The sequence below is a fragment of the Contarinia nasturtii genome, unplaced genomic scaffold (assembly GCF_009176525.2).
Source record: "Contarinia nasturtii isolate CC-2019 unplaced genomic scaffold, AAFC_CNas_1.1 Cnas_scaffold_1240, whole genome shotgun sequence".
NCBI classification, from domain to species: Eukaryota; Metazoa; Arthropoda; class Insecta; order Diptera; family Cecidomyiidae; genus Contarinia; species Contarinia nasturtii.
Window position 1 is genome coordinate 1,992,647 of NW_022198581.1, and position 16,028 is coordinate 2,008,674.

At 35.2% G+C, this 16,028-nt stretch overlaps 1 protein-coding gene across 9 annotated transcripts in view; it reads left to right on the forward strand.

Annotated features, from left to right (window-relative positions):
- The window catches only part of LOC116344992 (zinc finger protein 2), a 135,486-nt gene extending 121,033 nt beyond the window's left edge, over nt 1-14,453 (forward strand). For 5 of the 9 annotated variants that reach the window (XM_031773930.1, XM_031773933.1, XM_031773935.1 and 2 more), the window contains 11 exons: nt 6,351-9,035; nt 9,120-9,475; nt 9,601-9,744; nt 10,105-10,426; nt 10,532-10,879; nt 10,961-11,205; nt 11,278-11,526; nt 11,617-11,760; nt 12,087-13,259; nt 13,426-13,716; nt 13,893-14,453. In XM_031773930.1, coding sequence (XP_031629790.1) covers nt 6,351-9,035; nt 9,120-9,475; nt 9,601-9,744; nt 10,105-10,426; nt 10,532-10,879; nt 10,961-11,205; nt 11,278-11,526; nt 11,617-11,760; nt 12,087-13,259; nt 13,426-13,716; nt 13,893-14,228 — 6,293 coding nt within the window. In that variant the 3' untranslated portion in view covers nt 14,229-14,453. Of the gene's footprint in view, nt 1-6,350; nt 9,036-9,119; nt 9,476-9,600; nt 9,745-10,104; nt 10,427-10,531; nt 10,880-10,960; nt 11,206-11,277; nt 11,527-11,616; nt 11,761-12,086; nt 13,260-13,425; nt 13,790-13,819 lie in introns of those variants that run through there. The other 4 variants (XM_031773938.1, XM_031773936.1, XM_031773934.1 and 1 more) reach the window with 4 other exon arrangements.
- Nucleotides 14,454-16,028: the final 1,575 nt, after the last annotated feature.

Sequence of the window (16,028 nt, forward strand, 5' to 3'; positions counted from 1 at the left end):
ATTGCTTGACAAAAAAAAAACGAAACAGAATAAAATGTTGGGATTCCGAAGAGAGAAATCACAATTAAAATAAAACCAAGAGGTGAAAAGACAAAGTAAAAAAAATAATGAAAAAAAACTTCATAGTCATTTATCATTTAAATAACGTTTACATGAATGACAAAAAAAAAACACACACACACACAACAAACCGCAAATCAAACGACCGAAAAATGCTACAAGTAGACGAATCTGAAGAAGAAACAAAAATCTGGAATAAGCCGAAGAAACAATGAACGAAAATGTTCATCAGAATTATGATGATCAAAAACAGTTGAAAAATATTTCAATGTGTTCGTTTTTGTAGTTGTTGTTTTTGTTGTGAAAATTATGCACATCGAATTAAATCACAATGATTGTCAATCTTCCGATTCAAGGAAGTCAATAAGGCATGAATACACGCCATTGAATGTTCACGGAACGTGATGATACTGTGATGATGCGTTCTATGTTATTTTGTTGTTGTTGTTGTTGTTGTTGTTGTGTGCCAGCGTCTAATGCATTGTTTCAGAATGCGTGAAAATAAGAAAAAAGTTTACCGGCATTAAACCGAAGACCAACTAACTCTTGCGTTAACTACTCTGCTACACAAATACATATACCGAACGACAAAAAGATGATGAGTTCGAGAACAAAAGAGCTTCACTAACGTAACGAATGAAAAATCACCAAAAATATATATAGAAACTGAAATGCTTGCAAGAGTGAGACGATCAAAAAATATTCACAAATCAATCGAAACAAAACAAAAATTAATAAATGAATTTTCAAATGGAAGAGCTCAATACACCGAAAAGAATCATGACACAAAAAAAAAATGTCGAAAAGAAACACGAAAAAAAACATAGAAAAATCAAGAGAGAATCGTTCTTTATTCTTTCGAACGTCCAAAATGCTGCTTCCCTTTTGTTTTGTGTTCGACATAGAAAATTTCGATTCGGCATGCTAAACATATCGATATTATATCCACACATTGTCCAATTATGTGTCATGCGTATGCATTTGTATGTGAGAAACAATAATGCCCATTTCATTCAATGTATATTGGTGATTTTAAATTCAATTTTCACGGTGATGAAGCAAAAGATTTACACTCGTTTGGTACTTCCTTATTAAATGCACATTGCCTTTTCCATTATTTTGTGTGCAACACATAACCATATCTATGTAGAAAAATAATTAAATGAAATTTCATTTTATCAATGTGCTAACAGAAAATCCTCTATGATTGATTTATATTCATATTGTATGGAATCGAGCCGGACTGCACAGCGTACTGGTACAGTGTACTTTTCAACATTGGCCGAGGCGAGACAGTGTGCTTTTCACATTCATATAGATATGAATATGTGTGCGCGCATCAGTTGTCAGTGGATTACACTCTTTTTTTCTCATTCACAATGAATCATCTTATTTTATTTTTCGTCTTTCAACGAAACGATTATATTCAATAAAATTCAATATTTGAACCATATCATAAATTTTTGACTCTGTATTCATTGTGCTCATCATTAAACAAAGTTTTGATTTGAACAACATTATTTTCGATGTAATAATTTGCTGCAGTTTTCTATTATAAATGGTACAACCATTCGTTTGTTCATTCATTTTTGAGTAAAACTGCAGTTTTACAATACAATTGCAAAAATCGAGAAAAATGATGATGAAGACTACAAACATCCCATTCAATTGAGAGATATTGTATAGACTCGATGTATATGGGTTTTTACTTTATCAATATGAATATGTTTTCGATAAAAGGTGCGCGAAGTAAGACTCTCTCAATGGCGAATTCATTATTTCAATCTGGAAAATGCTCTTTGTTTTCCTTGGCTATTGCTATTAATTTTGTTTTACTTGTTTTTTCGCTCTCTGTCTCTCTCTCTGTATCTTAACATCAGTAACAATAACGCTGAAATATCCGAGAAATAAGACAGAGAGAAAGATGAACAAATCTTAAGGAACACAAGTATCGGTTCACAAAAGGAATCAAATCAAAAGGAACGAATTGGAGTTGTTGTTCACCAACTGCAAATCAAAATACGAAGACAAAAAAAAAGAGAGAAATAAGCGGAGAGAGAAAAAAAAACTAATTGTTCGAGCTATGCCTAATTATCCCATAGAATATATCGGCCATATTAATTTTTGGATTAAAAAAGAGAATAGAAAAAAAAATGAGAACTCTCAGCTCATGAAATCAATGTGGGCTTTGTATTTTAAATGAACTAATGCGAGATAGAGAGAGAGAGAGAGAGAGAGAGAGAGAGAGAGAGAAAGAGTGCTAGGTCCCATTGCTGACATTATGAATATGGTTATTATCATTGTTATTATTATTATTATAACATATTTATGTCATTATTTTATTACTTTTGTTTGGATTTAGTCGGCTTTATTGAGAATATCCGGTATATTTCGTAATTAATACTATTCATTCTGAATGTACGCTGTCTTTCTATCTCGCAGTGTGTCACACAGTTTCTTTGAATGAATTGTGTTATATTCTCTCCTACAGAGAGACGAAAAAATATATATATAATAATAATAATATTATAATCAGACTTTGGTACGCTCTTTTGCCAATTGTCACATCGTTTCGGTTGTTCGATATGTACATGGTGTATGGTGATGCTGGTGGTATGAACACTTCACTATATATATTCATATTACTTGAATGAACGTTCGCGTTTGCTTATGTATAAATTTCAATGCAACCCGCCTATTCCTCCCTCCATTGACCGACCAACCGACCACAGTCGCGCAGTCAATTGTGTTCACATTAGTTTGGATTTCATTTTGCATTCGACGAATTTAGTATTTAAACGGTTTATATATCTCTCTCATTATTAAATGGTGTGCATAGTTCTGACCGAAATGTTGTTGTTGCGTTTTCATTCGTGCTTTCGCGCATGAATCGACACACACGATTTGACTCTTCGACACAAACGAACACACACACCATACACACATCGGTCTTGCGTCTCGTAACATCGAAAATCAAATTATATTTTATTTAAAGATAATGTCCATCGTTTAATAGTTGCTATATTGTAGTATATATCTCATCTCATAATCAGAGAGTGTTTAACCATTATGGTTCATAACCGTTTCTATAGTACATTAGATATATTTGTACAAGTAGAAAATCACCACAAACAAAACATTCATTTAAATACGCAATAATCCATTTGTTGACGCGCGGTTAATTCTTTTCAATTAACTAGATTGTTTGTGTGACTCTTTACAAAACATCCAACATTCCATTTATTCAAGTCGAAAAATGTATGAGTGCGTGTCTGTATGTGCCCCCGTTCGTCTTTATTTTCTTGTTAATATTTCCATTCAAAAATTGGAATGCCAATGCGGTATGCTTTATGCAAGTGTACATTCGGCTTTTTTGTTTTGTATTTTAAGAAATAAACGTCCTCGTTCGCTCTCATTCATTCTCTCTTTTGCAATCTCTAATTAAATGTAAAATGATTCAAGAGCGCTTTGCTACTGATTTCAATATTGAATAAGCTACATGGATTGTCACACAGTAGCAAGACACCCAAACCACTATATCCGATTACCATTTTCGGTTTGTCGCTCATATCAAAATAAATCAATGTCTAATTCAATTATTTTAATTTAATTGTAATTTAAATTGACCCATAAGACGTTTGCAGCCATTGTAACATTTATGAATGTGCTCTCTGTCTCTCTCTCTCGTTCGCTCCCTCTACGCAGCATACAAATACTAAATTCACATTTATCCAAAATGATTTTAATGAACACAAAACGAACTGAGCGTGTGATATATAACGAGACTTTGGGCGCACTCTCTCTATCTCTCTTTGTCTCCTTTTCTCGATCGTTGTGTCGCCTCGATCGTGACAACGAACAATGAACCAATGGATATAATTTGAACGACAATCGACCAGAGCATACGTTGTCGATTATCAAAGTAGCAACAACAAATGCGACCAACTGAGAGTATATTACGCCGTGATTGAAACGAATTCAAACTGTGCTATATGGCGAATTTTGGTAAAATGATGCTGGAAAATTTCGAATAAAGGTGCCGCCGAGTACAATGAAAATTACTATCAGCATCAACCGAATTGGCGATTCAATAAAAGGAGATACGATGCATAGATGAAAGTGCATTGGGAATTGCATTTTCTCACAATTCCATTCCATTTTTAAATCGATAAAATATGAAATTCAGTCATACATTTTTTTTCGTGTGGTAAAAATGCTCCCAAATTATATCACACACGATGGTTGTATGCATAGAATTACAATTCGGAATCCAAGAGATTAGCGATCACCAAGCGGCATCGTTTATATCAATAGAGATAAATGCGCACGCTAAACGTTCATTATTATTAGCCAGTTGAAGCATGAAGTATATCCAACATTGCAAATTTAGAATATGGGATGACAACGACGACGACGACGATATAAAAATACTTGTAATGATACATGTAATAAATTAATATACAGCTCGTAACTGGAATTATTATCGGTCGCGAGCGACACAGTAACAACTGTGTGACAACCAATCCCGTCCAAGCAGCGCGAAAATGTACAGAAAAATCGAGATAGAAAGAGATCGAAACTGAGCTAAGAATCTCAATGATATGTTATCACAATGTGAGAGGAGATGATTCCAGTACTCTTCCCTCGTGCGCGCCCGTGTGTGTGTGTGAGAGAGTGTATGTGACTGTATTATTGTGAAATAATATCAAAAATGCTTATATTTAATGATGATTTGTTCATTATTTCGTATGTTGCCGTAGCCGGATTTTTGCTCGTGTGTTATTTATTTATTTGAAAATTGTGCACACATATTGTTGCAATTGAAATGAATATTGCCGTTGTGCAGCAGCGGACGAATCTAATTAAGCACAATAAATGTCATACAAAAGATTACTAAATTAGTTGAATATCGTCTGTGGATTTTTGTAGATTTTCATTGATATATTTATTGTAATAGTTTGTGCCATTCTGTCTGTGCCGTTTTCATCGTGTACGAAACATAATGTACACTGCATGGTATGCACACAATGGGTGGAGCCTTTTTGTATACATTCGCTCTATCGCTCTCGCTCTCATATATTACAAAATATGTGTGTATTGCAACGTAGTAGAGTGTATTTGGCAGCGACGGCAAGCAGCGAAAGAGTGGCGAAACAAACATAGCACATGGAACGATTAACCATTTATATCGAGCGAACGAATGAACGATTGAGTGTGTGCAACGAAACGAGACAAAACGTGCGCTGGAGTGTAAACCGGCGGAGCGGGTGAAACAGAGAAGCATACATTGACACAGAATGAATGGGATAGAATGACAATCAACAACAATAATAACAATAACAACAATTGAACTGAAAAGAAATAAGCATGGCTATGTGAATGTTTGTGTGCTGGTATTCTCTTGCTCTTTCGCTCCATTGCTCTGTCACCCATTCACTGTATTTATTGTAATCGACAATAGGTGCACATACACACGTTTTGTGCAAGCCAACACACACACATTTGAATGGTGTTAGTAAACATACAAACGAATGCGGTATGGGGTATCCTGTAGAAGAGAAGAAAAAATCACTACTCTCACTGTCCAAGGACTCGTGCATTGCATTTCAATCAGTGTACATACAAGAATCATTCGTTCGTTTCGGTTTTTTTTTTCTTCACTTCTCAATACGATCGTTTGCGCGCGCGACAATCTGCTTTTAAAACAATTACCCCCGTCTTCTATATAACGATAAATTGCAAAGAGAAAGCCAGAGATTTATTTAAAACAAAACGATTTCATTTGTTGTTGTGTTTTCATCATCATTTTTTTTCTCTACATACAATCGACAAAATCATTGAGCGAAACATTATAATCATCGACTCTGTGTGTGTTTGTGTGTGTGTGGAAATTCAGCGTGCGCTCGTTCGCCCAAGATTCTCTCTATTTATACATTGATGATAATAGGGACCGAGTAAATGATCAAGTACATGAGAATTTAATAAATTAAGTAACAACAGTTGAAATAGATACACATGCATGTCAATTATTATTTATTATTTGTTTCGTTGTGCGGCGCGTACAAACACAAACAAATAAACGTAGACACGTACGAACAAAAAAAATGCGTTGTAATTTATTAGGTGGAAATTGTTACTGGTTAACGAGATTTATTCAATTTAATGCTGAAATGATATATTTCGTGTTAGACCTGCATATATGTTTTGTTTTTGTTGTTTTTATCACAAATTATTTTCGATTTAACTGATTTTTATTTAATTATTTTTTCGTTTTTTTTTTTTCGTCATAGATTGTGGATCCGGCGAAGGAAATACCCGTCAAATGTTCTCAGGGGAGGGATCAATGACTGGTGCAACATCAACAAATATTTACAAATGCAATCATTGCGATTATCTCACCGAAAACAAATTCGATATTGTGCAGCATTTGAGTGCGATGCATCCGCAAAGCAACGATACCGATTTTCAAATAATTTCATCATCGAATGCCAATGCACGTTGGAGTTCGGATGAAATGAATTTGCTATCGGGTGCCGGAAGAACCAATATATCGACACCAACGCCAACCGAAAAAGAAGACGACATCAAATCGGAACGCATGGATGCCGAAAATTCAGAGGATGATTTTAATATGAGTGCAAATGATGGAACGGAAAATGTTGATGGTACAAATGAATTTACCGCAGTGTGTCCATTGTGCCAGGATTCATTTGGCGATAAAAAATCACTGGAAAATCATGTGATGAATATTCACCATGTGAATACGGATGGTTTGGCAAGACTGCTTAATTTATACGAAACTAGTCATTGGTTGAATAGTAATAATGGCAGCAGCAGTTCATCGATTACTGGAACGGCATCAATGATGCAAGCAGCAGCAGCAGCGGCAGCGGCCACCAATAAAATTGGCAAAAGTCCCGGCAGCAGTGCCAGCAGTTGTGCAGACAATTCCGATATTGAATGTGTTATGTGTGGCACATCATTGAAATCGATGTCCGAACTATTTATGCATGCCAATGAATCGCAACACTTCCAATTGACGGGCAGCAACAATGAATACATGTGCATATTGCGTGTGTGCCAACAACAGTTTGCATCAATTAACGGAATGTTAAGTCATTTCAAAGATTGTCACATGAATGCAGTGATCTCAGAGCGTCACGTTTATAAATTTCGATGTAAATTGTGTTCGTTGGCATTTAAAACACAAGAGAAACTCAACCAACACTTAAAGTATCATACGATGCGCGAGGCGACCAGATGTCATTTGTGTTCGCGTAACTTCCGAAGTTTGGCTTCATTGCAAAAGCATATGGAGCAATTCCATCAGGGTAATAATTCTGGTATCATATCGACCAGCAGCCCAATAACCTCGCCAAATCTTGATAAATCCAATGAGTACGACGATTATCCGATTGCCGGCAGTCCGGAAAATGAAATGATGGAAATTCAACGTAGTAACAGTGTTGCGGCCGATGATCAATCATCGATTTCCACTGAAATGATCAGCGAAACAACCGATCTGGATGAATATCTCAATTCACAGACAATGGCCGAAGAGGGATACAATGATCTAATGCGTAAATTTAAGTGTAACAAATGCAAAATGGGATTCACACATCAAACATACTTGCAACAACATTATAAATCAAATTTGCATCTACGTCGCAATGCCGAAAAAACGTCCAACTATTCATTTGAAAAATATAATGATCCGAAACGTCCGTTCAAATGCGAAACATGCCGCGAAAGTTTTACACAAAATAACATTTTACAAGTGCATTTTAACAGCGTTTCACATTTGCACAAGAAAAAGCAAATCGAAAGCATCACACCATCGACCAGTCCAACGATTGCCGCAACAAATGCATCATCGTCTGCCGAATTCGATCGGCGAAGTGTTGATTTCGATCGAAAATCGGTCGATTTCGATCGGAAATCATTTGAATTCAATGAAATTGAAGGTGAAGTGCAAAAGAGAAAATGCAGCCCGGACAATGACTATGACAGTCCAAAGAAAAAATTTAAATGTGACATTTGTAAAGTTGCATACGCACAGGGAAGCACATTGGATATTCATATGCGTAGTGTATTGCATCAAACGCGCGCTTGCAAGGAGCAACAACAGTTACAACAACAACTTCAACAGCGCCAACAATTTTCACCAAACAATTCACAATTCAGTGCAGTGAGTCCAACACCATCGAATATGAGTGGCACCGGAAATGTCGATTTAAATGAATCGGCCGTGAATGCACTGAAAGCATCCAATTCACCAAAATTCAATAATCAAATTTATAAAATGCTATTGGAAAACTACGGGTCCGATATGGTCAAACAATTTATTGAAATGAATAAGAATCCAAGCGGAGAGACCGCTCAACGCTTGGCCGCCAATCCGGCACTTGCAAATTTCCTACTGAACGAAGCCGCACTGAATGCCAATGCAAATTTGACACAATCGCTCAATGCCGGCTTGAATACACCAAGTAATGCTGAAAAGTACTTCTGTCGTCATTGTAAAAAGACATTTTCCAGTGTGTTTGTATTGAAATCGCATTGCGAAGAAGTGCACAATGAAAAGGTTCCCGTCGAATTTTTGGAAAAGTTTGCCGAAAAATTCAAAGATTTTTACATGGACAGTGGAAATGCATCGAACGATGGGCCGGACAGTGAAATTCTTGATTTCTCAAAAAAGAATGCAGCCGATTTAACGAAAGTGAAGGCAGAGACTAATTTATCGCAACCATTGGCCGCATCATCGCCAGCATTAGGAAAATTAGCCGAACAATCACAGCAAGCATTACAATTGGAGCATTTGTCGCAACAATTAAACATTGATCCAGCGACACTTGCACAAAAAATCATGGAACAAAATTTAGCGGCTGCTGCAAACTTCCCACAATTTGGCATACCTGGTGGTTTGCAAGGACTTCAAAGCCTTCAACATTTACAGAACTTGCCAGGATTACCAGGTAATTTAAAAGAAAAAAAAAGAAAATGAAAAAAGCTTAAATTAAAACTTTAATGTTTTTTTTTTTAATTTTTAATCGAATTAGGATTGGGAGGACTTCAAGGTTTGCAGAGCCTACAGAACTTACAAAATCTACCAAATTTGGCTGGGAATCCACAATTAAATACACTTGATATGTTGAATCTGATGCAATTTCAAAATTTGTTATCGTTGAACTTCATGAATTTGGCGCCACCACTGATATTCGGTGCGGCAGCCGCAGCACAACAGGCCAATACCAACAATGAAGCTGGTCTTAATATCGCACCAAATCTTGGCCGTTCAACCGCTAGCATGAGTTCTGTATCGAGTAATGCTTCTGATATCGCAGTAAATGCAAATCCATTAGCAGCTGCTCAAAAGGTTCAATTGTTACAACAACAAGCGGCAGCAGCACAACAGGTTTGTATTTTATTTTTCACAATTAAACACATTGTCTCTCTCTCTCGCTCGCTACCTTTATCACCTTTTCTGATTTAAACATTTTGATTGCATTTCATTTTGATTCGAATCAATTTTTTTATTAGCAGGCGACAAGTAATCAAAAACGTGCACGTACGCGAATCACTGACGAACAGTTGAAAATTTTACGCGCTCATTTTGACATTAACAATTCCCCTAGCGAAGAAAGCATTATGGAAATGTCGAAAAAAGCCAATCTACCGATGAAGGTAAGTGTTTCAGTAATCTTTTCTCTCTCCCCTCATTCCTTCCTTTTTTTCAAATTTTAAACACAAGCAAAATGCAAAGAAAAAGCAAGGCGAAAAAATTAACGACGCGAATAAATGTCTATCGACCCATTTCGTGCTTTATCGAAAGAAAAACAAAAAAAAAGCATCGGCGATAAAAGTAATAAATCGACCATTAAAATTAACGGCCCATAAATGACAGCTAATCACAAACTCAGATCGGGCGTTTACGTGTCTTGCGTTTTGTTTGTAAATGGATTGAAGTACAATGGTACTTTGATTTTCGATTTTTTTTCTTCTCTAATGAATTTCTCTCTTTTTTTTACTTTTTCTCCTGAATAGGTGGTTAAACACTGGTTCCGAAATACATTGTTTAAAGAGCGTCAACGCAATAAAGACTCTCCGTACAATTTCAATAATCCACCGTCAACAACGCTCAATTTGGAAGAATATGAACGGACGGGCCAAGCGAAAGTTACTTCTCTGGGCAATGAATTGAGCAATTCATTGCAACAGCAGCAAGCTGGCAAAGGATATCAACAAAATCACAATGCTCAATCCAATCAAAACGACAGCCGACCACACTCACAACCATCGAGCATCGCATCGACTGATCGATCGGACTATGCACAAGCTATAAAATCCGAGCCAAATGACCTTGATGGTAAGAATCATGATGCTTTTCTCTTTTTCATTTTATCTACATTGTAAACTTTACATTGGATATTCATTTGGAAATATTTTTCATTCATTTGTACATGTGTAACAGAGTCACCGTTTCACCATCATAACTTAGCGCTAGCAGCAGCTGCAGCTGTTGCGGCTCAACAACGTCATCTTCAACAACAACAACAACAACAACACAAACAATCGCAGCAAAAAAACTCCGTTGACCACCACCACCAAAATCTAATGGATCAGGATGGCAGTAATATGCACATGTATTTTGAAACAAAATCGGAAAGCGGCTCAGAAATTCTGTCGCGGCCACCAACACCAAACAGCACTTCCTATAGTATCAATGACATGATCAACCAGCAAATCGAAAGTATTCCAATTAATAATATTGCGAATATCAGTGGTGGTGGTGGTTCACAAAATGAGAGCAACAACAGAGGTAAGTTTCGATTCAGCAAAATAAATCGATCAAGTGACAAAAATTCAGAAATGACATGTTTACTCTCTCGCATTTCGATAGAAATGGGTCCTCCAAAGAAATTCCAACTCAACAAAATGTTTGAAAAGAACTTTGATGCCAATTCAAATTCATCAAATTCGTCAACGTCAAGCGGTAAACGAGCCAATCGCACTCGTTTCACTGACTATCAGATAAAAGTCTTGCAGGAATTTTTCGAAAATAATTCATATCCAAAAGACAGTGATTTAGAGTATTTAAGCAAATTGCTATTGCTATCGCCACGCGTTATTGTCGTTTGGTTCCAGGTATGTCATTCTGCATTGTTATTTTTGTGCCATGATAAAATCAACATTTTTTTTTCCATTCTAATCATTTAGAATGCACGTCAAAAACAGCGTAAAATATACGAAAATCAACCAAATCATTCGTACTGTGAAACGGAAGAGAAAAAATCCAATATAAATTACAATTGTAAAAAATGTAATTTGGTATTTCAACGATACTATGAATTGATACGTCATCAGAAGAATCATTGTTTCAAAGAGGAAAATAATAAGAAATCGGCTAAAGCCCAAATTGCTGCCGCTCAAATATCATTGGAGCAACAGCAACAAATGCAACAACAGGTAAATCCATTTAATATAAATAAACCAAAAACCATATCATATGATTCGAGTGCCTTCTTTTTGCCCTCTCAAACTCATGGATTTCAACAGAATATGAGCAGTGAAGATTCAAGCTCAAGTATGGATGTAAACAATAGCATTAGCGGCAGCAATGTACAACATCAATCCGAGCAACAGAATACACTTGGAGGTACGTTATTTGGTGGTGTTGGTGGTGGTTTTGGTAATTCACAGGTAAATATTCCATAAAACAAAGAACACGCGCTTATGAGTATTCGTGGGAAAATGTCTTTTTATTGGTGCGCACTATGCAAACTCGGTTGAAACGGTTAAAAAATGAAATAAAACCAAATCAATTTGGTGAAATAAAAAACGAATGACAAAAACATTTGCATATTGCGAACTTCTAAAAAATTATTCTCATTGATCTGCTATTACTATTCTATATGTGTGGCTTTTACTGTCATCTTCTTTACTATGATGGCAGCTAAGCCAATCTGTATTCTATTCACTGATGCACTCAATTTTTCCATCCTTCAAACAAAATTTCATAATTGCAGCAACACAATGACAACCCTAGTAATGCAACTAGTCCCAATTTAAGTTTGTACAAAAGCACTCTATCACCACAATCATCATCGGCACAACAGCAACAATCATTTCTTCAACAAGGCGGTGGCGCAACAACACCATCGTCGAATGCACGTCACGATCAGCACCAACTAATGAATTTAATCAATCCAAATTTGTTATTTAATCAGCAATTGCTCGGCCAGGGATTCGGTGACACAACACCATTTAGTTTACTTCAAAATATGGCGGCGGTTGGCGGTGGAAGTGCAACTAGTTTGCTCGATAATTCCGTCGATTTGTCACAGAAAAAGCGTAAACTATCCGAATCGAGTGATAATGAGCTGAACGATTTTAAAACATTGAATAAAAAATACAAAGGCGATCAATTTGAATTTTTATACAACTATTACATGCAAAACGAACAAAATGACGAGCTCAAGAAACAAGATAAAAATAGCATGGATTTTGACTATCTATTTCAATACTATCAAATGAATGAATTGAAGAAAAAAGGCGGCAACTTCGATTACCTCTATCAATACTATTTGCAAAATGAGAAAAATCAAAAGCAATTGGGCTCGCCAACATTACATTCTAAATCACCGGGATTGGATGCATTTGGTGGCGATAAACCAAGTTTTGACTATCTGTTGCAATACTATCAAGTAAATGAATCGAAAAAATTTCTACAAGATAGCGCCAGCCAATTACAAGAGCCGAAAGCAGACATCAATCAAACCACCGCCATTATGAAACAAATGTTGAGTTTAATTCAAAAACAACAACGTTCCGTTGCCGCACTTCAATCAAATCCACACTTTAAATCGCAAACAAATGAACAACAGCCACCGCAACAACAGCAACAACGTCCAACATCTGTATCGCTCGCATCGACTGCCTCAATGGAATCGCTGAACGAACAAAATTCAGACGTATTCAATGCAAACACTTCAGGACTATCGAGCGGACGAAGTCCCGATCGTAATGCAAGCGGTACAGCAGCCACAACAGAAAAACAAAGTAACAAACGCTTGCGAACAACCATTTTACCCGAACAATTGAATTTCCTTTACGAATGCTATCAGAATGAATCGAATCCAAGCCGAAAAATGTTGGAAGAAATTTCCAAAAAAGTCAATTTAAAAAAACGAGTAGTTCAGGTAAAATTTCCCATACTGTTTACTTAACAAACTAACTAATGCACCACACTTATCGTAAGCATAAGAATGTGTAAATAGTATTTTACAACAAAAAAAAAATATTTTTATATCGAATGTTTCGTAATGAATGTTTCTGTTTTTCATTTTGATACCGAAAAAAAATTAGGTTTGGTTCCAAAACGCCCGTGCCAAAGATAAAAAGAGCCGAAACAGCCGATGTTACACAGACGATGATAGTTTGCATCAATCATCGTCGGTTGCGTCACCCGATCTTCAATTGGATGACTGTAAAATTTGCGGCATTCAAAAAATTAATTTACAAGAGCATGTTTATTCGCGTGAGCATTTGGCCCAAGTGAAAACACTACTTGAAAATGGTGGCATTAATTGTTTAACCGATCAGATGTCGGCCACATTTGATAAATCGCCATCGGTAACACCAACACCACAGCAACAGGTACAAATACAGAATGCAAGATAAAACACACACTCACAACATACACAAAAATGCCCAAATGTTACAATGAAATGTAATTTATGTTTTTATATGCATTAAATAGATGAATTCGCATTCATCCATCGTACCCGATTGTTAACCACAACTTCCTCCTCCGTTTCTCTCGTTCTCTTCAGCTTCAGCAAACAAATCCATCATTTATAACCGGTCTCTACAATCAATACATTCTACAGCAAAATAATTCGCAACAACAATTGAACAGTGCAACAGCGGTGACGGCGGCTGCCAATACCGCTGCACCAAATGGTGCTGCTTCGTTTACAGATGAAGGTGGCGAACATCAAAAATTGGACGAAATTCATTCAAATCAACCATCTACATCGCCAATGGAAAACAATTTAATGCTACAAATCAACACCGATAAACAATCAACAACATCAGCAACAACGAACAATGAAATTCTACAACAACTTTATAATTATAGCCAAATGAGCGGTGAGTTAATCAAATAGAATCGTCGTCAAATCAATAAATTAAAATGGGCAAAAAATGTTGAGAAACAAATGAACACAGAGACATCACAGAGTCGATCTCGTGCGTACAACACAACCATCATGCCGAAAGATGAACTATATTATATTTCTTGGTATTATAATTAAGAATTACACATTCTCAAACAAAACGGTTTTTAGAAATTAGGGAAGACAAAAACAAATTGCTCAAATTTAATTTAAAAAAAAAAAATGAAATAATAATTAAAAAATAACAAAAGATGTCATTTTCAATTATATATTTTTTAGTTATTATTTTCATTTTGTCAACTATTAGTTTTTTTTTTGTATTATTAGTATTATTATTGATAACATTTGTTATTGTCAACTACTTGGGATGTTTTTTTGTGAGGAAAGAAAAGAATTTTTGTTTGACTGAAGAGACTGCAGAATGCATTCTTTTTATCTTATTATTATTATCGTTTTACTTTTTCGTGCTGAACAATCAAAATTCATGCATAAAATGAACAGCTCAGAAGAGTATCCCAAGCAAATTTATAAATTTATATATATATATTTATGTTTCGTAAGAAAAAAACTATTCGTGTATAATGTAAATTCATGGCTCGAAGAATTAAGTATTCATTGAACAATGAAAAATTCATATATATTAATGAAATGTGAAAGAAAAATGATTTAAATACCATATATACACACATATAAATATATAAAATCAAGACGATTTGACAGACAAAAATGTAACAGCAATTCTCTTCCTCTCAATTGGCTAAATATTATAAATGGATTTGGAATTGAAGAATTTAAAATGAAACAAAGATTATTTTGTTGTTGGTTTAAATAATAAAAACAAAAAAAAAGAAGACAATGACGCTCTATCGATGATGATGCTTTGCTGAACTAATCAAATAAAAATATGTACATAATTGTGTTGCTAATAAAATCATCAAATAAAAATTAAATCAACTGCCGTTAAATCAATAGAAATCGATTAGCTGAATGAACAGAACAAAAAAATGTATACATACATTTTGCTTCAAAAAAAAAAAAAAATGTGAAGCCAAAACAATTTTAGCAATGAAAATAGAAACAATGAAATAAAAGTAAAAAGAAAACACTATTTAACATCACATTCCAAATATCGAATAGACTAGCATAGAAACACACAGAAATTAGTATAATTTAAAAGGAAAAAAAAAAGAACATCATACTATCGAAATTTAAAATACATTTTTGACATGCAAACAATTTTAATCGATTCGTTGATGATAGACATTTTTAGCAATAAGGGATTTTATGCGAATTTGAATTTGATGAGGCAAATTATACAGAGAATAACTACATGCGCCAGTAAGTTAAACACAAATTTGACCATGCATTTTGCATACAGAGAGAATACTCAGTTCTGTTCACCACAAAAAACAACAAAAATAGATGCCTTTTTCGTCTATTGGAAATGAACTGATGACACACACACATACATGAAAAATTCAAAACCACATTCCAATGAGAAATATACACAAGGTATATGAACGTAGACTGCACTTGTTCCCAAAATGATAATTTTTAATTCGATTAGATGTAAATGATATTTGCCAAAAAAAGAACACATTCAAATTGCACAATTGATTGCACATTTTACCAGACTTGATGAGAGGTGAAAACACGAAAATAATTTTATTTTTTCGTTCTAACAACCAGCATTTGCTCCCGATCATTTCGATTATGCGCAAAATTCGAATCGGAGCACAGATCGAATTTTTACTGTAAAATCCACGAAATGTTGTGCACATTCGTTTCGAT